Consider the following 26985-nt stretch of genomic DNA (forward strand, 5'->3'; position numbering starts at 1 on the left):
CACACACACACAGATACACACACATGCACACACACACACAGTGGCACCACAGATTGAGCCAACAACCACCCTGCGTCTGTGCTCTCCCTCCCATCAGTAAAAACTATGACAAGCCTCCATCAGCCGGCGCAGTGGTAAGGAGCTAATATGAGCTGAGTTAATTGTGGAGTGAGAGGCTGGCTAAATGAGAGACAGAGCAAGAGTGAGAGAGGGTGAAAAAATAGAGAGAGACATAAGGGGAAAAGAGAGAGAGAGGGAGAGAGAAATATGTGCTTAACTGAGAACTGTCGTTTTTTTTTTGACAAGCCATAATCATTTCTCCTCCTTTCTACCAGTTTCCAAAACTCTTCCCTGCTTATTACGTAAATGGCAATTAGGAGTCATCATGACATGCAACAGGGGGTCTTGACCTGTAATATCTGGTTCAGAGAGAGGTTTTATTACCCCTCTTGCAGCAGCTTTCACTAATGTCAGTGATTGACTGCTTTTCTCTTCTGTGTGACATGCACAGATAATCTTTTGACTTGAGCTTACTGTAATTTAGACATTTTTTTTTAAAAGACCCTTTTTTACGGACTTATGAGCGGAATAATTTTAGTTCCCTTTGTTGTGGGGAGAAATTGCATGTCATTACAGGAGACTTTATGAAGTGAAATATGAAGTGATGCAGTGTCATTTGAAAGGTTACATATCTGGAATGGTCACTGAATCTCTGTTTTGCATTGGTGCAAGAGTGATGCTATATCATTTTTGTATTGTAAATGATTGTGTCATTTATATGTAGGCAGAAGACGAGCTCTGAGAATAAGGTCGATATTTATATTTACAGAACAAAACACATCTGAGCTCTTTTCATATTTGCAGTGTTACACAACAAGGCTGAGGACAGGAACTGCTATTGTTGGTTGCTTGTTCTAAACCGAATGACCTATGAATTCAAAAGCAGCTGCCGACTCAACACATGTACTTTTTAGGCATATGGATACATATTACCATTGAGAGCAGCACATTACTATTTATACTGGCAAGTATAAGGCAGCGAGCACTTGCTGGACCTCTGTGACTCAATGGGTGTATTAGTCACCTTTATTTTCATAATCGCTGTGACGGCAAGGGTTTCCGTTTTCGATGGGGAATGTTTTGGGCTGAAACTGCCTGGCCACCGTTGCTCAAAATTCCAAGTTATATAATGGCATCATGATTATTGGTAAGCACAGGGTCTTGTCCCTGTTGCCTCACATACAGGCTGAAGATTAACTGTATGAGAGCATAAGATGGAGAGAGGTAGCAAGGGAGAGAATGATATAAATAGAAGAAACTGGGTGTGGGGTTCAAGCATAGCAGCCAAACATGAGAGCAAGCAAGAAAAAGTTTGACAGAAGATAAAAGGATATGGGAAAAGAGAAGGAGAGAAATCAATGTGGCGGGACGGGGGTGGGGGGTACTCTTCCGCTCTCCGCCTTCATCTTTGGCTAGTAATTGTGCTGTCTACTACCTGCTATACCAAAAAAGCTTTCAGTGGCCTGTTTCACTGGCCTTCCTTTGACCCTTGGCCTTGAATGGATCGGTTCACCACTCACAGGGGATGCCGGTTAGCTTTGGCATAGTCCAAGAACACTGTGCCAAGCGTCCATACCATGAAGGCTATTTCATTTTCTCAAGATGTATAGCTCAGTCACACAACTGATTCACTTGGCTGAAGAAATCACCTCAGTGGTGCCTGCCACACTGTTAGCCTTCTCAGGTACATGAACATGAACCACAATTATTAACTGAGTAAAGGGAGTTTGGGCCATAGTAAGTTACGATGGGGTGGAAAGAAACAAGCATGACATCAGTCAAGATCTGAATAAACTAGGGCAGTGTCATATACACTATGTTGTCAAGATGCCAACCCACCATTACTTTGAAATCAAATGTAACACAAATCCATTAAAGCTATATAGCCTGATGCTTATTCATGCATGACCACATACAATATTACCAAAACCAACAAAGAGTGGCATTTGTACTGTATGTCCGGTTGACTGAAGTTGCCAGGTTCTGGTTCTTGGTGCTGCAATTGAGTGGCAAGCAATCATTTACACAAGAGTGAAGCAGGCTTACATTGGCTGTTTTTGTGAGCATTTATCTGTCACTCGTAAAACATCATGTGCTGCAATTCTCTGAATGTCTCAGAACTAGCGCTTTCATGGATACAAGGTTGGCGCGTGGGAGTAGATGCAGCGACTGGCCTCTCTCCTAGCAACCACAGTCTCTCCAACCCAGTCAGTTGGTCTCTCAGCCCCCTGCTTGCGAAATGCCACTCACATCGCTATAAGAGCTGCTGATGACTCACTCGAAAATGAGAGAACTGAGATATCTACATTATAGCTTACAAAATGTAATTTCAGATTAGCTCCTTGGCAAAGAAAGTTTTAGATAATTAAACTCGAAACACTTCATTGCAAACTATAGAAATTGAATAGCTAGGGTCTCTCTGTATCTTTCGTCTGGCAATAAAAAATGAAGGCATTTAGGCTATAATTTGATATATGATACGTTGAAGAGTGGAATATCATCAAAGACACTGTATAGTGCACACAATAGGCCACAACAGTTTGTCATAAGCTACTCATGACTGCCCCCCTCTTCAGTAACAGTAGCCTAGTCTAACATTCAGCAGAGCGCTTGATATGATTCACTCAGATTTCACAGGTTTGCTAACTGTTGTTTAGAAACTAAAATGAGAAAATTCACAGTTTTAAAATATGCGTAGCCAGCCATTTTAATTGGAAAAGTTTTTAAACCTTTGGTCAGCCAATTATATGACGAATCAGACATGAATAGAGCGCGCTCAGCTCAGCCTCCCGGCTCGCGCATCATCCGCTTCTCCGTGGTCGAGGCAGCGGCCAAGAGGCGGTCTCTCAGATCTGAACATTAAACATATCTGACGTCTATGGCTCCATCATCGTATTTCAGTGTCCAAATAACTATTTTGCTTGGCGGTGAAATTCAGTGCAAACTCTATTCTGCGGTTCTTTTTCTCTGATGTTGTCCGTAACGTGTCCGGGGCGGTCTTAGCGCGTTTGACCAGTTAACTTTAAAAAGACAAGAGTGTCCGGTCACAATTGCTTTGACTATCGGGGATTTTCATGAGTGCTCCTCCGGTGATTCGGCCGCCAAGTCCCCTTGCGGGGTCTAATGGCATCTCCTTCCAAATTCAGATCGGGTTGAGCCGCGAGCCCGTCATGCTGGACTCCTGTGACTTCAGCCTCGCGCACGTCCGAGAGATGGCATGCTCCATCGTTGACCAGAAGGTAAAAATTCTCATCTTTTCTCCCTTAAGGTCTGTCTGTGTGTGACATTTGGCTGTGAAATCTCAGGGGATGTTGCGATAGCGACGACACAAAGTTTTTTTGACCAACTTCAAAGTTAGTCAGGTGGCAGCTTGCTCACTGCCATTACATTTTAGATTGTGAACGAATTCATGCAGTCATTTAAATAAAATTAAAATGGAACGTTTTCTATACAATAGTCGTTTTATGTTTAAATTGGTGATCAGGTGTTCAGTTTATAGTCAGGGGGCCAATTCTGAAAAGGGCTTCCGTTAAGACTTTTGCGGACATGTTTTGGTACAAGCTGTCACCCTATTTTTTTAGGTAGAAGACACCCATAGGTAAGATATTAGGGTGGTTGTCAAGCTGACATTTTTTTTGTGTGACTTGTACAAGCAATTTCAGGCCAATTTTTTGGTTTCCTGCTCAACACGACATGCCAGCAATAAATGTTGAATATCTCCACAACCACAAGGACCATATACATAAAAAAGGTATCAAATGAAAGCTAACACTCATGGGCTGTCTGCAGAAGTGTCAGAATTGACATTTATTGTAAGAGATAACAGAACTAGAACATGACAAAAAACAATCTCTGCCTAAACAGAACCAGTTTTCAAAGTGAATATCAGCTTGGAAACATAACATAGTATCCCAAAACCTCTATCAATCAGTACCCCTATGGGAATGAGTCAAGCCAAGTTTAAAGCTTGTAGGGAGAGACAGTGCAATACTGCACAAGTTATAATTCTTTAATGTCAAGGCGGAAATGTAGAACTGTACATGGTGGTCTATGGTGCTATTTTACTTCATTAATGTACCAGGTTGTAACACAAATTATATTTAATTAACATATCACTATAGTTATTAATTCCATCCTAACATTACTGCTCTCTCACTTCTTTAGGGTTAGGGGTAAGTAACTATTTAGTAGTAATAACTATATAATAGTCGTATGACAAAGGTATGTTTTTCCCCATCCAAGCAGTGTCTCTTAGGTAGGCAGCCAACAGAAGGCCCCCAGGGACCATGTCCATGTGCTCAGTCTGAGTCCTGGTCAGAGACACAAAAGAAGAGTTTACTGTTTTGATAATGAATACCTTCCCAATACAAAACATGCATGCATGCATCCAAGGGCATAATATAAATCTAATCTACAAAACAGGAAAAACAATATCATGCCAAATAATCTGAAACAATATAGTTGCTAGCCTAGAAATCTAGACACACCCTAGCTAGAAGATGGATCTTGCTGTTGACGAACAGCTTGACACGAGTTAAGCTTTTTTTAAGTTGGCAAAAGTTTGAACTAGCCAACTAGCTCCGCTGGTGGGAAAACGGATGGGACGCGTTCTAGCGCTGTCCTGTTGCGTGCAGAGGGAATTTGAAAGACAACCAATTATCCCGCCCCTCGGACTGAACACTGCGAATGGTGAGTACCCAGACCCTGCATTTTAATGTGGGTCTGGCTCGTCAGGCTATATAGTTGCATATAATGTGGCAAAACTCAATAATAATGATGCGAGTACCTGAGTATTCTTGCACCGAGCTGCACAGGCACATGCACATGCCCCACTACAAAATATTCCACTTTTTTAACATTGCCTGGTACTGCACTGACTTCCACTTTCCTTGCATCCACATATCGTCAGCTCCAAGCACCTGGTCTGTACAGGTTCTTTGGTTAAAAGCTGGGGAACAAGCATTCCATCCTTAATGTGCCAACCACAACTGGTTGGTAAGGGCAACTGTGGATGGGTCACTTGTGACTGTTTCCAAACCTTTGTTTGATAGTGGGCCCTCATTAGGTGCAGAGACAAGGCATCCTGAGTTGGTGGTAAAGTATCTTGGCTTTCACTTTCCAAAACAGGGCACAGTGAACATCATGGATTGAAGTGCTGGTCGTTTTTGGATCATACAGTTTGTAGACAAACTGTTCTGTTGAGGTTTGGGGCAGCCGTGGCCTACTGGTTAGCACTTCGGACTTGTGACCTAAGGGTTGCCTGGATGTGACACTACCAGTCAGGTCACTGGAATAGGAAAAAGGATGGCGTGGAAAGTGTTCCAGCAGTGCCCTCATCTTCTCCACAACTTTGGTGAGGATGAAGTACCAAGTCCAGCTATTCTATCCTCAGCAGAACAGTTTGTCTGCAAACTGTATGATCCAAAAACAACCAGCACTTCAATCCATGATGTTCGCTGTGCCCTGTTTTTGAAAGAGAAAGCCAATGTGGATACTTTACCACCAACTCAGTGGAAACAGTCACCAGTGACCCATCCACAGTTGCCCTTACCAACCAGTTGTGATTGGCACATGAAGGATGGAATGCTTGTCCCCCAGCTTTTAACCAAAGAACCTGTACAGGCCAGGTGCTTGGAGCTGACGATATGTGGATGCAAGGAAAGTGGAAGTCAGTGCAGTACCAGGCAATGTTAAAAAAGTGGAATATTTTGTAGTGGGGCATGTGGATGTGCCTGTGCAGCTCGGTGCAAGAATACTCAGGTACTCGCATCATTATTATTGAGTTTTGCCACATTACATGCAACTACATTGTTTCAGATTATTTGGCATGATATTGTTTTTCTTGTTTTGTAGATTAGATTTATATTATGCCCTGGATGCATGCATGTTTTGTATCGGGAATGTATTCATTCTCTAAACGGTAAACTCTTCTTTTGTGTCCCTGACTAGGACTCAGATTGAGCACATGAACATGGTCCCTGGGTGCCTTCTGTTGGCTGCCTTCCTGAGTGTCACTGCTTGGAAGGGGAAAAACATACCTTTGCCATACAACTATTAGTTATTACATTACATTACATTTGGCTGATGCATTTTTAACCAAAGCAACTAACAACATGGTTAACAGTTTAAGCTTTATAAAGCAATTCTCTCAACACTTATAGGACCATTTTAAAAAGCTCTAGTACAATAAGAATAAGTGCATCAGTGAGTGCTGTTTTTTAAACAATCGAGAGTCAGTTCTAGTCAGGTGGTAAGTGCTAGGATCAGCAAGACTAGTTATTACTACTAACTAGTTACTAACCCCTTACCCTAAAGAAGTGAGAGAGCAGTTATGTTAGGATGGAATTAATAACTATAGTGATATGTCAATTAAATATAATTTGTGTTACAACCTAGTACATTAATGAAGTCAAATAGCACCATAGACTACCATCTACAGTTCTACATTGCTGCCTTGACATTAAAGAATTACAACTTGTGCAGCATTGTACTGTCTCTCCCTACAAGCTTTAAACTTGGCTTGACTCATTCCCATAGATAGGGGTACTGATTGATAGAGGTTTTGGGATACTATGTCATGTTTCCAAGCTGATATTCACTTTGAAAACTGGTTCGCTTTATGTGAAGATTGTTTTTTTCATGTTCTAGTTCTGTTCTCTTACACTGTACAATGCATGTTCATTCTGACACTTCTGCAGACAGCCCATGAGTGTTGGCTTTCACGTGATACCATTTCTATGTGTATGGTCCTTGTGGTTGTGGAGATATTCAACATTTAGTGTTGGTATGTCATGTTGAGCAGGAAACCAACAAATTGGCCTGAAATTGCTTAAAGTCATACACACACAAAAAAAAATCAGCTTGACAACCACCCTAATGATCATGCTTGCACATAAATTGGATTATATTGCACATTTGCCCAAAATTACAGTAGGTAACATGGAAGAAAATGAAAGCACTTTGGGGGGGGGGGAAATCCGCTTTTACCACTTATAAGAATATGGTGTTAAAATGGACAAAAAACATTTTCTAAGCTGACAACCTGGCTAGAACACATGTTAAGGGGTTAAATATTAATACTGGATAGGTTGTATGCTTGTACCAAAAAGTGTCCGACAGAGTTTTAATATCAGTTTTGGCCCCCTGACTATTAGTGATGAAATGCCCATTTAACAGTAGGCCTGTAGCCTATCTTTTGTATGAAAATAGTGGCATAACAGTCGACCCATACGTTACTAAATGTAGTTCATTGTGAAGCAAAAGTCTGCCTAAACACTGGTGTGTCATGAGGGAGCTGTCAGTCTGGTTGACATGTTGACGCTTGAGATCGATGAGCCTCCCTGTTCAACCACCCCGGGCTCTGGAACCTCCGTGCCCCACAAAGTGTTCAATGACTTCTGTCTCATCACCACTCGTTCTCTGGCCCTACCCCAGTACGGGATGGTGTGCATAGCTACTCGTCCCTGGTGTGTCCCTATTAGTAATCAATTCCAGTGGGACGCCAGCATACTGTATTACAGTCATGTCCGCATACCATCCAAAGAAGACTGGTTCAACCTGGCTTGGTACTCATGATGCTAAAGGATATCCAGTCAGGAAATAGGTACAACTTTATGTATTCATTAATCCACTCCACCCGAATCCACTCATGCAACACAGAGGACTACCTGGTGTTAGATATACAGTATTTCCATCTGGTAGTTTGTTCCTGGAAGTTCCTGAAGCCCTCAGGGCCTGAGGCAAAATCAGGACATTGCTAGTTTTGTCCACATGTCTTGTGCTAAATGTCAGCTAACAGTCTGGACTCCTGTGTAGTCCCTGATATTTTGTGGAGATTGATAGATTTAGAAGGGTTGGTGATCTGACCTGTTGCACATTTGTCAGTGATTCTTGTTAGTAATAACTTTATCAACCAGACCAAATCTAATCATTCAAAACTAAACCAAAGAAACCAAAGATAAAGCTCAGTAGGAGAATTATAACTTGAGTGTGATTATGCCAGATAACACTAAATATAGGCCTTATGCTGACTACTGTAATGTAATGTAATGTACGGTGTTCATTTTAGGACATCCTCAGACTCAGAAAAACATCGGTCATCTTCAGACAAAACTACCTCAGCGTCAGAAAAACCTCTGTCATCTTCAGACAAAACTGCCTCAGCGTCAGAAAAACCAGACTCAGGTGTCAGACTCAAAAAAACATCTGTCATTTTCAGACAAAACTGCCTCAGCTTCAGAAAAACTTCTGTCATCTTCAGACAAAACTGCCTCAGCGTAAGAAAAACCTCTGTCATCCTCAGATAAAACTGCTTCAAACCAAACTGAGTCAGGTCTCAGAAAAAACGCTGTCAGAAAAAGTGGAGTCAGGTCTCAGAAAAAACGCTGTCAGAAAAAGTGGAGTCAGGTCTAAAAAAAAACGCTGTCAGAAAAAGTGGAGTCAGGTCTCAGAAAATCAGGTCTCAGAAAAGTATTAAGTATTAAATAAAGACAAATGTGGTATGCCATGATGTAATACCATAGAATACCATTAATAAAACATTAGCAGTTGTCATTGTCATTGCTCAACAATAATAGACAGACATAAAGATAGACAGGTACTTGAAATGTAATCCCCAGGGGACAATAACTGCAGCGTTGTTGAATTCATTTGATATGAGATGTTATCTTAACTTATTTAGAGAAATGTGCCTTGTTGTTGGTACCTGCTATTTCATGTATTATCATAATGGTATTATATGGTATTACATCATGACATAGCACATTTGTCTTTATGGGGGTTTGGGAATAATGATGTGATGATAATGATTTTCTTACTGGTAAGTAGTGTACAACTGGGAAACGGTTAGCAAAAGTAAGAAATAATGGTCCAGGTGTCGTTCTGGACTTTCGTGGTGGAAAAATGTTTAACCCACTTTTCCCTAGCTCATTGAATGTACCGTAATCCTACGAAAAACAAATTATTTTGCTGTATGTAGTACGTAGCTTACTCCGGTATGTGCCTTACAGCAGTTGCTAATGTTACTAGCGAAGTGAGGTTAGCTAAGTTACATCCATGGATTTCCTACAATGTGTATACCATTGGATCACTTTCTACCTTTACTTATAATTTCTACATCTAACCAAGCACCAAACATAACATGCCAGTGACCAGGCTTGGAATTTCACCATTCTGGGGGCAAGGCCACTTGGCCTTCAGTTGGGCATATTTGGTGGGGGGCACAAAGGCCACATGGGCACCAAGGCCAAAGTTAACTATACAGTAGTAGGCTATAAAAATGATCAAAGTTGTATTTAGCCTATTCACTGCAGTAGACCTGCATCATTGTATGAAACATTACAAAAACATGAAACATGACATATTACATATAACTGTAAATCATCTGATCATCTAATAAAAACAGATATCTAGGCTATATATAACATTTATTTTATATTTGGCCTGCTATGAAATCATGTATTGAACAATTTAAATATAAGCACAGCTCATCTTTAAGAAACTCAAATAGCCTAGATGCATGCTTAGCATTTTGTGATCAGGCTACTTTCACAAACTCTAGTCAGCTGTCCTCTGATTTACCAATATCTAGGCGATATTTGTAACATTTATTTTGTATTTGGCCCGTTATGAAATCATGTGGAACCGTTTAAACACATTGTAAAACTTAAAGCCCAAATTTGGAGACATCAATGCATGTCGAAATTGACTGCAAATTCAAAACTGGATTACTCTGGAACGGCTAACTGTAAAGGGGACTGCTTTACACCTTTATGTTCGGTAAGGTCTGCTGTTTATTCTGATATGTGGTTTGTCATGTGTTAAAAGAAGGGTTCGTAAAGTATTCCACCGAGATGAATGGGTAGGGCGATCATGGACGCAAAACCTTCAGTAGAATGTATGATTAAATTGAATTATATTATTTACTTTTCTCGCGAACCGTTCAACACAGCAATTATTGGCTAACATCGTTTAAAAGCTGAGAAAAAGCTCTTTCATGTGACATCACTTGTGATGTCTGTGTGATGAATAGGCTACTTCGCGAGTAGTTCAACTGAGAAGAATTGGTGAATTTGGACGCACTTTCTTGCGATGTCACTTTCTCCACTGCGTAAAAGACTAAATTAATTTGCGCTGTGAATGCTAAGATTATTTTGACAGGCCGCAGGCTAAATAAAAATCGCTATTAGTAGGACACGAAGCAGAATATTGGAAGAAGGGGGCACCAAGGCCACCATGGCCTGTAAACCTATGATTTTCAAAGGGGCTTCACGGCCAACGCAAGGGGCTACGACGGCCGTCGTGGCCGCCGTGAAATTCCTACCCTGCCAGTGACAGAATAAGTATTAAGCATAATATTAAACTCACCGTTCTGTATCCGTCGTCTTCTTCTGTCCCCACAATAACTTTTCATTTGAGACTTTTTCGTCTGACTCTGTTTTTTCTGACAGCGTTTTTTCTGAGACCTGACTCCACTTTTTCTGACAGCGTTTTTTCTGAGACCTGATTTTCTGAGACCTGACTCCACTTTTTCTGACAGCGTTTTTTCTGAGACCTGACTTGGTTTGGTTTGAAGCAGTTTTATCTGAGGATGACAGAGGTTTTTCTTATGCTGAGGCAGTTTTGTCTGAAGATGACAGATGTTTTTCTGACACTGAGGCTGTTTTGTCTGAAGATGACCGATGCTTTTCTGAGTCTGACACCTGAGTCTGGTTTTTCTGACGCTGAGGCAGTTTTGTCTGAAGATGACAGAGGTTTTTCTGACGCTGATGCAGTTTTGTCTGAAGATGACAGAGGTTTTTCTGACACTGAGGCTGTTTTGTCTGAAGATGACCGATGTTTTTCTGAGTCTGACACCTGAGTCTGAGGATGTCCTAAAATGAACACCGTAGTAATGTGACATTAAAAGTGACAGATAGCTTAGCATTGGTTCTTCTGTACTGGATCTTGTATACACCCCACCACCATCTATTTGTCTGTCTTTCTCTCTGTTATTCATTATCCTTGTCATTTGGCTGGTGTAATGAGGAAGTCCTAGCTTTAATGTTTTTTTCCACAAAACATGTTTGAGATTCACTTGCCCCTATACAGCTACTGTATAGCCTATGTCCTTTGCTTCTACCACCACCCAATCTGAAACAGATCCCAAAAACTGGGGAGGCAAGTTGCCTTTTTATTCTTGTTCTATTTTGGAAATGACTGATAAATCAGTGCTATAACAACTCTCTTTTAATACCGAAGAAGACCCCAGTCAGCCTGGGGTGCGGTTCCATGGAGGTTGGCTGTTCAACAACAATTTCGGGAAACTCAGTCCTGGTCTTTGTGTGTGACTTACTGCTATCATTCACACCTAGAGAGAGAAGGAAATGTTTTTGTTTATGTTTGAGCATCTAAATATAATTAAACACATTTTCTGGCCCCAACATCCTGTAATTGTTAACAGAAGAAACCAGGCTGTGAAACTCATATCTCTTCTTTTAGATTTGCTTATTTTGTGCACACCTTTTGTTTTGTATTTTTTTTCGCCTGTTGTTTTTAAATTAATTTTCTACATCAAGAGATCATATCATGTGGATGTGTTGCAGTCCTATCCCTCGTGCAGGAGCAGCTGTGAAATTGCACATAAAAAGTTACAGAACTCTTAGAAGGAAACAGCTTTTCCCTAAAGCTAGATGGATGACAGGATGTCAGTATGGGGGAACAGGACAACTTGTGTAATAAAAAAAAAGCCCCACATAATGAACAATAGATCCAGCACTAACTCCTTCAACACCTAGCAGACACTTTCCATGGCAGTGCGGTTCTCTAGAGTATAGGTTCTCAGAATACTTAACACTTTAAATAGAGTGATGTGAGATATTGAATATGTGAATGTGCATGTGATTGTGTGAGAAATAGTGTGCGTGAGAGATGTATGTTGTGTTGTGTGCTTGTGTGTGACTGCATGCATGTGAGTGTGAGTCTTTGTGCAAGGGGATGTGTTAGTTTGTGTGTGTGTGTGTGTGTGTGTGTGTTTGTGAGGTTTGGGTGTGAGCATTCAGACATTGGCAATCTCGAGAAGTGTGTGGAAGTCCTTGTGTGGATGTTTTGAGGAGCAGAGGACTGGGTGGATACTGCCGCGTCACACTATTGTCAATTGAACTTAGATGACTCTTGCAGCTGTGTCTGCTGTCGTGTGAGATCTAGGCCTGCAGCTCCACTTCTCTTCCTCCTCCCCCTCCTCCCTCTGGGATACTGCCTGGGTGATGCACATAGTGTTTTGAAATGTTTGGATATTTATAAACACTACCGTCAAAAGTTTAGAAACACATACTCTTGGGCCCTTTCTTTTTCTCAACCCCTTTAAGTTAGTTATGACCGCCGCGCAGCGAAGCGGCGGTCATATAGGTTTAGTCAGATTTTTTTTTCTTTTTCGCATGCCCAAATTTCCGTCAAGGATTCCCGGGACACTGAAAGACCGGGGTACACGAAACTTGGTGGGCATGTAACCCCACATGGATATCATGGAAGCATCGTTTTTCGTTTTGATCTGTAGCCCCCCCGCTGGACTGGACCCCCCGAAAGGAGGGTAGGGCAGACACAGTTCTCTGTGAATATCTTGAGAACTGTAGGGCCTAGGATGACCATTTTTTTCCGTATGTTCGCCTCCAGGGGTCATGTTAACCCATTTCATGTGCACACATGTGCACAAACAGATACACACACACACACATACATTCACAATAATCATACGTATGACACATACTCACACAGTAGACATATGTACGCATGCATGCACAGGCACATACGCAGGCACACACACAAGCACGCACACACACACACACACACACACACACACATACACACACACACATAACATAAACATGTACATGCACACATGCACACACAATTCAAGAATTTCTCAGAATTATGAACAGGCAAGATGGAGGTGGGGTTGTATAAAATGAATTTTACATGTGAAATCTATGAACTAATCATGTTTTGGTACTTGTTGTCTAGCAGATACCAGTGAGAATTGAGTGTGGATAATGCAATTTAGTGAGACAGTTAGAATCATATAGGCCTTTCAGCGTGATTTATTTTTGTGGAAAAAATGTGCTGGACTGGGCGGCGGTCATATTTTGTACCGCTCTGCGGTACATCTACTATTTGTGAGGACAAGCACAATGAACCTGGGAACCTGCTGCTGAAACTAAAACTTGTTATCATGCTATAAAAGCAAACTGAAGTTCAAATGTCCTGTATTTAGTAATTTAGTGGAGTACAGTTATATACTCCTGCTCCCGGAGCCATGGAAATGTATTTAGAAATCATTCAATTGCTCTGTTCTGGATGAGGTGGAAATCCTACATCTCAAAGAACACAAGACCTGCTGAGTCTTCTGTTGTAATCCCACTGCTCCACTTAGTGCAGGTATTTGTAATGAATAAGAAGTGCATTCATAGGGGCTGACATTTAAAATACTGTTAAATTCTGGACAAAAGTCTATGTGTTAAAACATGATGGCTTTCGTTAAACATTGTAACATTTTACCGTTAGATTAGTCTAAGACTATGAGAAGTGATGTGTTTATTATAAATCAAAAAGTAAGCCATAAGAGGGTAAAGTATTACTTGAAATGGCGGTGTCTAACAGTGCAGAATCCCTAGGCACATGGCACCTCACACTGTTAATGGAGTTGTGCATTTTTGTCACACTGGAAGCTGAGCTACCAATTGGTAACTTATTGCTTGAACGTAGCCTGAGGAGGTGGAGGATGTTGGCTTGGCTTGTGTAGCAAGCACGTCAGGACCATAAAAAGAACAAAGGATTTCCACTATAAATAAAATAGCCCTATTGGGCTATGACACATTCCTTATACTCACACTGGCCTACACAGAGCCAGCAGGGTTCCATGAAGCACACACAACGAAAACTGTTGTAGATGACTCCAGCGAACTCCTACTCCAACTTCGATGCATAGTGTTGATGCAGCACAAAAGAGCATTTGGGTTTGCTTTTTGGCTGACTTTATCTAATACACATTTGTGTGTAGTAGTGCTAGTTATAACTTTGTGCATTAATATGCTCAGGGCCCACTTGTTCAACAAGTGTAATCTGGATCAGAATGCTCTGGATTTTGAAATCCCCTGTTTTACAGTGCAGCATCAGGTAATCCATCTTTTATGCCAGTATTTTCAAAGATATTTTGGATTGGATCACCCTGATCCAGACAAATGTTTCAGGATTACAAAATATGGATTACCAGTGTGTCTAAATGGAACTACAAATTGCAATTTTGCTGAATGATTGACTATGAATGGAACAACAGTTACAATTAGGCAGCTTGGGTTGCTTTAATTGTTATATCTAAAATAATGGGGAACAGGACAATAGGACAATACAAGCATCCCCTTCCATTTAATTTTTTTAAACTTCAGACCCCTCATCTTATCCACAACAAATATAAATCTGATCCAGATTTATCTTTCCTACTGCAAATGACCACAAAACTAGAACCCTGAATGCACCCATTTGTGACATTCATGTGGTTTCCAGTGAGTGTGTTGCTCAGGATCCGACAATTGTTGTAAGTGGGGCGGTTGTAGCGTAGTGGCTAAGCTGCTGGACTAGTAGGCAGTAGTCTGAAAAGTTGTGTGCCCTTAACAAGGTACTTAAACCCAAGTTGCTCTGGGGAGAATGACCCTTGTAATATAATTGACATACAGTATGTAAGTTTAAAAGCATCTGCTAAATAGCCTTGTGTAAATACCCTTGTGCAATGAAAGCCATTTGACCAGCCCAATCTTCCCAGGGTAGATTACAATGTGAGATACCATATGCCTTAATGAGCAATAATGCAGATTAGCTATTTCCATAAAAGGAAGAATGAGTTGTAATGTATCTTAAAGATTCACAGTGACTACTTGCCACTTGCCGAATCCAGCATTAAGGCAAAACTGTAAATTGATGAGAAATCACCCCTCTGCCTCTCTCTCTCTCTCTCTCTCCATCTCTCTATTACCACTTTCCTCCCATCCTCTCTCTAGGGCCCCTAACAGGCTGTGAACAGGCAACTTCATCACTCTCCATTAGGCCATTGCATTATCAGTCTTCATTAAAAGTGAAGGGGCCTTTGTTTCAAGTTCTTGGCACCTTTTTTCTTTTCTTTTTTTTTACATGAGAGAAAATTTACATTTTACTCCCATTCCGATGTGATCGTCAGTTAATCAGCTGACAGCGCTCTCATCGGGAGGAGTAATAACTTCCTGGTCAGTCAGTGTGACGGCAGGGTATGGGTTCCCATGGCTCTCGGCTGGGGGGTTCACTCCCAAGTATGTTTTTTTTTGGGGGGGGCTTTATTTGGAAAGGAGAGTTGAGAGTGACAGGAAGTGAGAGTGGGAGAGAGATGGAGGTTTGGGATTTAGAAATGATCTCTGTTTGGGAAATGACCCCTATATGGATTGGAGGCTGCCGCCTGCAGCACAGCTTCCATGGCTGATACGTTTCTTAATGTTTGAGCTTCTGACAGGTTTAAAGAGTTTTTGCAGGTTATCTTGTATATGTATTGCTTTTATTCTGGTGCAGCTGTGCAATATACTGTAGCTCATTTGTCACCTTCATTGCTTCGTCTGTTACTATGACTCCTTGCTGGACGAGGCTTTTTGTACATTTCTAGAGAGCTTAAGAATGAAAAATGGTGTACTGTATGTTTATCTTCCTAAGTGTTGTTCTAAGGAGCACAGACAAATTGATGTTCCCTGTGCTATTTCTTAGGGATGCCTTGGGCTATATGTTAGATTATGTCTTTATAATTGCTAAATAATTCATACTCAAATGGACATTAGGATTCATGTTTTCCCCCGTGGAGCAGAAGCAGTCTGTTTTACAAGCGACACCCAAGGAATCACACACAGATGAGTTTGGATTTGATTCACTTACTGTATATGGTCATCTCCCCCACCAGGGTCTCTAATGCAGGAGAGAGAATGGGCTCTGTTGTTGCTTGGCAACTGATTATGATTGCGTAGTGAAGTACCCATTTGAGTACCATTATCCAGAGGAAAGCCACGTGTGTGTGTGTGTGTGTGTGTGTGTTTGTGTGTGTGTTTGTGTGTGTGTATTGTGCTGGAGCCACAGAGGAAGGTTGTTCTGAGTCCTTTGTGAAACAGATGTTTTTGGATAAGTGCCAAAAGGTAATGGTGTCTTCCAGGAGCATCAAAGAGATGGAGAGGAAAGAAAAAGAGAGACATAGAGGGTGAGACTGACAGAAAAAAAGAAAGGGAGAGAGACAGTCCCTACAGCGTGGCACCCTGCAATGCTAGGCAACACCATAGCCCCTATGACCGTAGCACTCTTCCTGGTCTCTGGTCTGACTTAGGAGCTCATCAAAGGTGCATTCTGGGAAGACCATGTCCTCCTCCATTAGAAAGAAAAGGAAACAGTATTTCTGCCATGACTTGATTTTATGCAGGAGCCTCACATGTTTGTCAGTGAGGATGACATGTTCCTGTAATTGAAAACGACTAAAAATAACCTCTGTTTCCATTCAGTGTTAATGCAGTTTGCCGAAAGGTTAGTGCATTTTTCTAAGCCAGGGCCTAGAAAACACAATTATCTCACAGAGAGAGCGAGAGAGAGAGATAGAGATGGCTGCTGTTGTGAAGGCTGATGGCTTTCCTCTGATGTTTTCTACACCTGTGCACCTATTTATTTATTTATTTATTTATTTACCTTAAGGGAATGGTTGGTCCATTCTGGTAAACAGGAGGATTGATTGTGACTGCGGTGCCAGAGGGTGAAGAAATTATTAGATGACAATTAGCCCCTCTAGCTGATGCAGTGTTCACAAGCTGATCGAGCGTCAGCTAAAACACAGTGTTTATCAGCAGTGGTGCTCTTGCACACTTGGCCCTGGCTGGAGTCTGATGACTTGTGGCCGGAGCTGGACAGATCAGCAGGCTCAGATGTGGTGGTTGAACATGGCATGGAAAATGCCCGTTATGCTGGTCTGGAGAGAGTAGAAAAGCCTGTGTGCTAGGCTAGCAGACAGTCATCATTATGAGTGCCCTCATGAAAATGCCTCATGAGTGTTTTGAACTAAAAATACTCTGTGGAGTATGACATGAGTCAGTGGGGATACTAGGGATATATATGTACAGTGTGAGTCGCTGTATTCATCTACTGTCATCACCAAGTGCTGTTCATGCTTCACACTTTATGGTACAATGTGGGTGTACTAAGCTTGAAATAATTGAATTGTTGAGTATGGGTTGCATTTTTCTATTTTCTGCAGTGACATGCACTATCCAGGGATTCCCAAACTGTGGTACGCGTACCCCCGGTGGTACGCGAGCTGCCACTTGGGGGTACGCGAGATGAAAAGGGCAATGGCGGAAAGGAGTTACAAATTATTAATGAATTAATACTATAATTAATTCATAAATAATACATAATTTCGAATCCGGTTATAATGATATGGAAACGTGAAATTAAAGAAAATAATTTGTAAACTCTATAATAGGGTATGTTTTCATTAAAAAATAAGCTACACACAATAGGCTACACGTGATTTCCTGCGGGCAGCCAGAATATCTGGCGCGTTAGTTTTGTTGAAGTATAGGCTAGGTAGAAGGCTGTGTAAACATGGAAAACTGGCTAAAAACAGGGACACTGTCCAAAAGGCCTAATTAAAGCGATCGAAGAGGAGAAGCGAGAGAAACAGAGCAGGACACATGTAAGGATGGAATGGGATGGGGGCAGACTAATGAAGGTGGAGATGGAGCGCAGGGGGATAAAAGAAAGAACGAGACAGAAAAGACTGCGCGAAGAAAACAAAAGTATGATGAGGCATATAGCCCTAGGCTTCACGTGGATTGGGAGACAGACTGCCCAAAGCCACAATGCGTGGTCTGCAGTGAGATGCTACCTAACCATTCTAATGTGGTTGTCCACACTGTTTTTTTTAACGTGAGAGCTCATAGACCAGTTGCACATTTTGATTATGTTATCATGTAGGGCGGCTAATTAAACAACGATGCCTGGAATGCGTCAATAGAATGAGTTACTTTTTTATGTGTTGGATGGTGGGGGTACTCAAGCCGAGTCAGGATGAAGAAGGTGGTCCACGGGGAAAAAAGTTTGGTAACCGCTGCACTATACAGTATGTATGTGTTATGAACCATATATGTTTATATTCCTTTATGTCTGTAGAACATTTGATTGTGATATTGTGGTCAATATCCCACAATATGTTAGAAGTTTTCAGAGGTCTATTTTTTAAGGTTTGTGTCGGAGGTAGGTTTGGATTCAAGTGCCTGCTGAATGTTAAGGTATTTGGATGTCTGCTATCTCATAGAAGGAACTACATAATATGTTCCACTTCAAGTTGACCACTGATATTAATTGATTATCATTGTTGTGAACTTACTTTATTTCTTTGATGCGTATCCATGTGTTATTACACGGCTCTTCACAAGGCAAGTAGAACGCTCCATTGACTTGAATGGAATTTCCCAAAGTTCTAGCAGTCATTATTTCTTGGGAAAGGACCTCTGAAAAAAATAATGACCGCTGTCAATGGCAACAGAGTTTGTGCTTCAAATTCAGGTCTTTCATATCACTACGCAAGGACTGGAACCGACTGGAACTTCATTCAAAAAAATTCATTGAAAGCAGACGGTTGATCAGCTGTGTTCTAAAGAATGTTTGATTCAAGTTCAGCGTGTGTTGTTGCAAAAATATTTGTTTCTCAGCAAATGCTACGATGAACGGTAACAAATAGGCTAGGCTATGTAGGCTAAAGTCATATCGTGGGGAGTTTATTATTTCATTTTGGCAAGTAGCCGTGTAATAAGCGGGATAATGTATAGAACGCCGGTCATTTTGTGAAAATAAGTCCCTCCGTTGCGCGTCGGGGTCTGGTTCACCCTGTCGGGACTTATTTTCCCAATAATGACCGGCGTTCTATACATTATCCCTTAGATAAGAAGGACTACATTCAGCCAACCACTGATTCCTACAAAAGGTGATACAATGTGGGGATTTATTTGCAAGCAGGGTTTATATAGATACACAAATTGCTGTTATAATATACATGATTTTTTCTCGCATTAACATGCCATAACATATGCATCTGTAAAACCCAAATTGGATTGTGCGAACCTCAAACATACAATGCTGAAGTTTTGTTATAACACTTACATTTCTGGGAGACACTTTGAGGTGTGGATACTTATTTCAAGAACTTTCCCACAATGCTCCTCATGCCTATAGATTCCATATAAGCCACAGGGCAATGCGTCGTCTCTTTACCCAGCTGTTCGTGGCCAGGGGAGGCGAACTCCAGCAGCAGCAGGGCTACTAGGGCCCCGTATTCGCTGTGAACGACTCACTAATAACGTGCGAACATACAGCTATTAAGGTGACAATGAGAATCTTAACAGTCCCTAAAAGCGCCTTTTAATGAGCCTCCATCTTCCACGAGAGCCATGCTCATCTACTTTGCTCTCTCTGTCGCTATCAACGCCATGCACACGTGTGTGTATGTGTGTGTGTGTGTGTTTTTATCTCCGGGAGCTCCTGTCTAACTGCTGGAGTTCGGCAGCACAGTGGGTGTTTTTTGGTTGGGGCAACAGCAGGTTCTGTGATCTCACACAGTCTCGTTTAACACTGGGTTATGACGTATTTGTGTGTGTGTGTGTAATTTTGTGTGAAGGAGCGTATGTACAACATATGCAAGGGCTTGTTGGTTGTCAGAATGTGTATCGAGGGTATATGCTTTGTGCATGTGTGAGACTGCATGCCTTACAGCTGTGAATATGTGTTTGTAAGATTTGTACTGTCTGCCTATGAAATTGTTGGCTGTTTGTCTATTTGTTGATGTGCATATTTGTATTTGTTTAAGTATGTGTGTGTGTGTGTTTGAGAGAGAAATAGAGAGAGAGAGAGAGAGAGAGCATTTGTGTGTGTGGTTGGAAAATGAACTGCTGTGCTGTCACACCACCGGTCACCACCACACACCGCCAATCTTCCCCTGGCCAGCTTCAAGGCCAGTGTGAGTGCGGCAGCTGATTGGCCGTCGGAGTGTATGCCAAGGCCCGTGAGGCGCATCGACCAGGCCCATCGACTCGGAGGGGCCTGCTGGGCCGCCGGTCACACACATTCACACATGTGTGGCCAACGAGCAGCTTGCTGAGATGCTGCACGGTGCACACAGAGACAGACTCCTCAGTGTTCATTCAAAAGCACAAGCCTGCCTGCAGGAGAGAGGATGGACATTTGTGTTGCGTTGTCTTTTTTTCTGGAACGATCTGTTGATTTTCCTCTTTTATTCAGTAGCAGCATTAGAATTGATAGAGGCACACTCTGTGGCTTTATATGATAACATGACACTGATAGGGATGTCATTAAAAAGTGAGTGGTCGGAGGAGACAGTCGTTTGGAGCACACCGTTTCTTGACCGTGGTCACTTGGTGTCCTGGTTTCCTTTTGTCACAGTGAGTCTGCTTATTACTCAGTGTCCTCTCAAGCCTGCCTGTCTGTCTTGCGTTCTCAGCTCACTGGTCCCTCTTATGGCTGCATCCGCAGTGATGATGATGGGGCTTATGTCTTACTAGGATCTGCTAGCAGCATCTGGGGAAGAGGTGGGAGAGAGTAGAGGAAAGGAAAGGAGAGTGGAGAGGAGGGGAGAAGGGAAGGGGAGGAGGGGAGAAGAGAAGAGGAGAGGAAGGGGAAAACGGATAGGGGTGAGGGGGTGTGCTGTATATTTGCTGGTCAGCTGATGAAGTGATGAAGGCCGCACACTTTACTGTCAGCAAATAAACATCAATATAAATGCATGAAATGCATTTGCCAATTGGGTGAAACTGTCTGCTAAATTGATAAACATCCAAAATCTTCCACACCAAAAGAGACACCTCTTCTCTCAAGCAAACAGGTGTGTGTGTGTATGTTTGCAATGTGTTGCAGGCTAGTGCCACGCCACAGTCTGTCTGTCTGTCTGTCTGTCTGTGTGTGCCTATCTCTCTCTCTTTCTCTTTTCTCTCTCTCTCCCTCTCTCTCTCTCCCTCCCTCTCTCTCTCTCCCTCTCTCCTTCTCTGTCTATCTCTGGGAGGCTCTTTCTATGAAAGCTCAGACGGGCAGCAGATGTATGTGCTTCCGTTGTGTCAGATAAATGAATAGTGTTCAATCGAGAAAGAGCCTTGGGTCCCGCTACCATGACAACCCTACTGGTAGAGTGGGGGCCGCTGTCATGGTGACCTCAGCATCACTTCTGCGTCTGTAGATCTTTTCTGTGCAGTACTCATTAGTGGCAGACAGAACAGAGACGCCAAAACACACACACACACACACACATACACACACACACACACATCCATGCTATTAACCAGACCACCCCTCTGGTCTCTTTCCTGAGAAGTGCGTACATTTTAAATTAATTTCAGCTGCATATTCTCAATACTGGATGTGAAAGTGATCTCCGCTTCGTGCCCATTTGCTGTTGAATTCATTTTTTATTTATTTATTTATTTATTTATTTATTTATTTGTATGTGTGGATGTTTTCACCCCCTCAAAGAAGCACTCAGGTCCTGCGCTGTAAAGTCATCCGCTTAAGCCTGGATTAAGATCTCTTCCCGCCTGGAGTGCATTAGCAAGGCTATGTGAACTTGACATGAACCTAATGTGGCTCCGATAGAACGAGGCAAAAACATAAACAGACGTTTGTCTCTGTGGTGCGAGACGAGTGGGAAGCTGCCCTGTTGAAAAAGCATCATCTCTTGAAACAGCCGCGAGAGTTATTATGCAAAGCTGTCACGCAGCCTGATAAACACCACTGGAAGAGCCCAAATGCACAAGAGCACAAACATGCACCCAAGCATGCACAAACACACACACACGCACACACACACACACACACACACACACACACACACACACACACACACACACACACACACACACACACACACACACACAGTCAGTCAAACACAAACACAAACATGCTCTCAAGCGTGCACACACAGACACATACACACACACAGACAGACTAACAACAAATATGTATGTGTTGTTATCGCCCCAAACATTACTGAAACTTAACATCTGTACCGCTGTGTTGGCACTTTGTCAGAAATATGCATGACAATAACTTACAAGTTGTTTATCCTGCAGTGTTATATTTCTGTGATGCTGGTGTCACAGGGGGCTGTTACCTCAAGAAAACAAAAAATAGCATGTCACATTCTGTGATGACAGGTGTTATTTTCTTTTTTCCCCCAGCAACTGCCATTGTCTTTAAACTACTATTAGATAGAGTAATAAGAATGAGCCACTGACAAAATCATCTTTCGAAAGCATCATTGAACATGACTCACTGTTTGCTGCATCACTGAGGTTACCAAAATCCTCACTATTGTGCACCCTAGTCCTTGAATTAATCTTACTTTGCTAATAAATTAAGATTAATTCACTAATAATCTTTAACTTGGAGTGTCTCACCTTCAAGCTATTTGAGCTGTTTCAATATGCCTTTCTTTTTCTTTCTTTTTTTTACTGCCTTCTAGTTTCTTCTCATGCAATCTCTTCTCATGCAGACACTCTTTTTTCTTTCTATACATTTCCTTGCTATCTGTTTTACTCTCTCATGGAGAAAGCAGAATTAAATGGGCAGAGGCTTCCCAAGGTTATGTTATTGTAATTATGTAAATCTGATATGTAGCAGGCCCTTGCAATTCTTTTTTGTGGTTGCTGTGATTGCATGAGCCGTGGACCGTAATCATGAAATGTAGTGGAACAAAATTCAGCCATGATTGAATGGCCAGAATGTAAAGGAGAGAATATGTGTGTGAGCGTATGTCTGTGTTTGTCAATGTGTATATATCTTTGTGTGTGTGTGTGTGTGTGTGTTTGTGTGTGTGTGTGTGTGTGTGTGGTGTGTGTGTGTGTGTGTGTGTGCGTGCGCATGCTTGTGCACATGTGTGTTTCTGTGTGTTTCTGTGTGTATTACAGGGACCTGGAGTCTGTTTGCCTGCAGTTTACCACAGTGAGCTGAGAGACAAGAAAAGCATCATTATGCTCACAGCATTATTCCACACAACACAGACAACAGTATACCCCTAGAATAACAATGTTTGGCCACCATGGGTCGGTTGTTGGCTGGTTTGTAATGATTCAGTCTCAGAAAGTAAAAGCTTCCTAGGTGCTGGCCTGTAGCCTGGCTAGCGCCACCACTTCTCAATGAGACGTGGTCTGGGAACCAAACGTTAATTTTCTCGTATTTGAAAAAAATGCCCAGATCCGTTTATTGGGTGCCACGGATGTCTATCAAATGCGTCTGTGCATAGCTCATCATCGTCTTGCTTTCCCCCTTGTTCTGTGATTGGTCGCCTATCTCAGGCGAAAATTTGCTCCATGGTCTCCAGGCTTCCTTAGCAGCATGAATCAAATCGCGCGCAAGGCAGCATGGGAACACCCAGGCTAGCTGGCCTGTGTTCTGGAATGAGATGGTCAGTGTTTGAGATGACCTTTTGGATGTAGCTAGCACACCTATGGACACTTCCTGAAAAAGTATCTCTGCTCTGTGTGCAGGTCTGTTAAGTAATAAGAACAACACTTAGTAATATTTTTCAGCATTCAGTGGATACAGTATTTTTTCAAATCTCACCTAAGCAGACGGACAATGTGCTGTTGATGGATAAGATAAGATGTGAGATATTGCTATCTGATTAACACAAACATGACTTGGAATTATATAGTGGCTAATTGGTTGCAGTTATACATGTGTAGGGACATTAGAGGAACTTGCCATCAAGTAGAACTATTTTGCAAAAGGTTTAAATTGAGCTTCAAAGGAGAACTACTAGCAACATGTGTTCACAGTTGTAGGCCCCCTAGACGGTGGATCCGATGAATTTTAGAAAGCACATAGATGCCTGCAGATACAATCACACATGTACACACACACACACACACACACACACACACACACACACACACACAGAACATCACCTCGACCATACACTCACGTGCAGGAGACCCACAGACACACTTTGCATGTGCCCGTACAGACTCTATGCACTCCACACACACATACACACACTCACCCAGTACTTGTGTAACCCATCCCAGCGCTGATCAATACTGAGCTGCTGCCCAGCTGACTGCACAGGTCAGTCAATACGCTGCTCTCTTCTCTGACATTGAATTGATCACTGCCATGTTCAGCATAAAAAAAAAACACGGTGTACTGGCCACTACTGCGTTTGGTTGGATTCCTACCCCGCTCATTTTGCCACTGTGATTTGTGTCTGTCGCACGTCCATCATCGCTCCGAGCCTGTCATACTTGATGTCATCGTGTTCAGCAGATGTCAAGCACTGTTTGTCAGTGAGAAATCAGTCAGCTGACCCAGAGTACAGCCCGATCAATATTTTTCAAACATTTTCCAGATGCCTTATTGCCATTGAATACAGTGAGGTAACATGTCATAAGTCGTCATAATGTTACAGTAAGCTGTACACAGTCATGTTGAGTGCATGCACCCATAGACTCACAAATCCCAGCAATTTGGGCTCTGCATTTATCCCAATTTGTGAATTAGTGAAACATACTTAGCACACAGTGAAGTGAAGCACACACTAATCCCGACACAGTGAGCTGCCTGCTACAGCGGCACTTGGGGAGCCGTGAGGGGTTAGGTGCCTTGCTCAAGGGCATTTCAGCCGTTTCTACTGGTTGGGTTTCGAACCGGCAACCCTCCGGTTTCAAGGCCAAAGCCCTAACCAGTAGGCCACGGCTGCTCCAACCTGGCCTGTTGTCTAGTACAAAAAGTACATGGTGTAACATGGCCACATGGTGTCTGCATTCAGTGATCATGTGCTGTATGCTGCTTCACTTAAATAATTGGCTTCTACAGTAGATTAAGGGGGATTGTGGACTGTTCCAACTGCATAGCAAACTCATTAATATGTGAAGATGTTGAGTTGGATTCAGATTCCGCTGTATTGTGTGAAGAACTGTCACTAAGTTTGCTGCCAATTCTTACTCTGCAGTATTTTTAGATTGCATTAGCCTACTGTAATTGTATTGTATGACACAGTATTATATGACTCTAACAGTTTGTACTATGAGCATGCATGCCAAACAATAAACAAGTGCTTGCTTTTTACAGTGAAATCAGGCAATATGACACCCTTTCTGTTTGTTTCACATGTTTATTGATTATGGTGGTGGTTGGGGAGTAAACACTAATTCTGCGTCTCTTCTGAGGAAACACTGTGAAACTCCCTGAAATGAAGCCAGGCCGACATCAACTTGATATGTTGTTTTTACTGAAGAAATCTAAAATTAAATCCCCTCCTCTGCTCATGTTTATATGGAAATCAGTTTGTTTGCTTTCATGCTTGAGGTTCATAAGTGCATGGTCATGAAGTTTGGTTTGAGAGGTGGTGTTTCAGTTGAAGTAATCCAGAAGCTTAGTGTAATTTTAACACATGCAGACGTGTCATTTTTAAGCGTTCATTTTAAATACTGTAGGTATAACACTGTGTGCTTTGAAGTGCTTATATCACAAAATTATGTTTTTGTTTTGATCATTCTAAGGCCAAATTAATTTTGCTAGTCTCTTTTATGTAATCGTGCCTTTAGCCCAATATACATTGCTGATTGCATCTTTAGGCACGCTGATACCACTGCTTTGTGTTCTTAATTAACCTGGAGTATTTAGCTACCTTGATCAAGTGAGCCTTTGTTCGTTCTGTTTGCATGTGGGTTCACAGCTTAAAAGGCTTCCAAGTCTCTAGGCTTTGTTCATTTCCATTCATTAATGAATGCTGTGAAGATCTGAAATGGCGCCCTGTGTGTGGGAAAAATGGTTCTGTGTGTTATGTGCTGCTGATTGTGCGTGATGGAAGTAGGCACATTGCCAGCATTCGATAAACTCACTTTAGAGACTCAATTAACAACAGTCCAGGGCCCAGTTTCCCGATAACGACGGAGACACGCCCTTACGAGGGTTTTCTACGATTCATCTTACGATCGTTCGTTTGGTTTTTCCGACTGTTTCCCGAACATGCTCATAGCGTGAACACGCGTGCACTGCTCTTAAGATGCTCTTTAGGGGAGCTGCCCACGTTAATAGTTCTGAAATATCCTCTAATTTGACAGTGATGTCAGGCGACTGCACGTCACAGCTCGTTTAAACTTTTACACATTAATTCACATCAATACGAAAATAGAAACACTTTGACATCTGCATGAAGCATCCCAAATCCCAAGTAGGCTAGGTTATATACCACACACAGACATAAATAATTGTAATTATTTAGGATTAGATTGTTGCACCACGCAATATTTTTTCGCGGTGTCACTTAAGAACAGGGCCCACTTCCCCGATAACGACGGAGACACGCTCTTAAGAGGGTTTTCTACGATTCATCTTACGATCGTTTGTTTGGTTTTTCCGACTGTTTCCCGAACATGCTCGTAGCGTGAACGCGCGTGCACTGCTCTTAAGATGCTCTTAAGGGGAGCTGTCCACGTTAATAGTTCTGAAATATCCTCTGATTTGACGGTGATGTCAGGTGACTGCACGTCACAGCTATAGGCCTACCATTTAAACTTCGGATCTACACATTAATTCACACCAATAGAAACACTTTGACATCTGCATGTAAGCATCCCAATTAGGTTGTGTACCACACAGAGACATAAACTAGATGTACCGCAGAGCGGTACAAAATATGACCGCCGCCCAGTCAAGCACATTTTTTCCACAAAAAGAAATCACGCTGAAAGGCCTATATGATTCTAACTGTCTCACTAAATTGCATTATCCACACTCAATTCTCACTGGTATCTGCTAGACAACAAGTACCAAAACATGATTAGTTCATAGATTTCACATGTAAAATTCATTTTATACAACCCCACCTCCATCTTGCCTGTT

General features: G+C 42.0%; 1 protein-coding gene across 2 annotated transcripts in view; it reads left to right on the plus strand.

Annotated features, from left to right (window-relative positions):
* Positions 1 to 3134: 3134 nt before the first annotated feature.
* The window catches only part of prkd1 (protein kinase D1), a 56424-nt gene continuing 32573 nt past the window's right edge, over positions 3135 to 26985 (plus strand). Inside the window, exon 1 of one of the 2 annotated variants that reach the window (XM_076299919.1) lies at positions 3135 to 3299. In XM_076299919.1, the coding sequence (XP_076156034.1) occupies positions 3135 to 3299 (165 nt within the window). The remainder of the gene's footprint in view (positions 3300 to 26985) is intronic. The other variant, XM_076299920.1, reaches the window with a different exon arrangement.

This window comes from Alosa pseudoharengus, unplaced genomic scaffold (assembly GCF_046254945.1).
Source record: "Alosa pseudoharengus isolate Yale_2024_CS ecotype anadromous, Long Island Sound unplaced genomic scaffold, YU_APseudo_1.1 YU_APseudo_1.1_scf_22, whole genome shotgun sequence".
In the NCBI taxonomy this organism is placed as follows: domain Eukaryota; kingdom Metazoa; phylum Chordata; class Actinopteri; order Clupeiformes; family Clupeidae; genus Alosa; species Alosa pseudoharengus.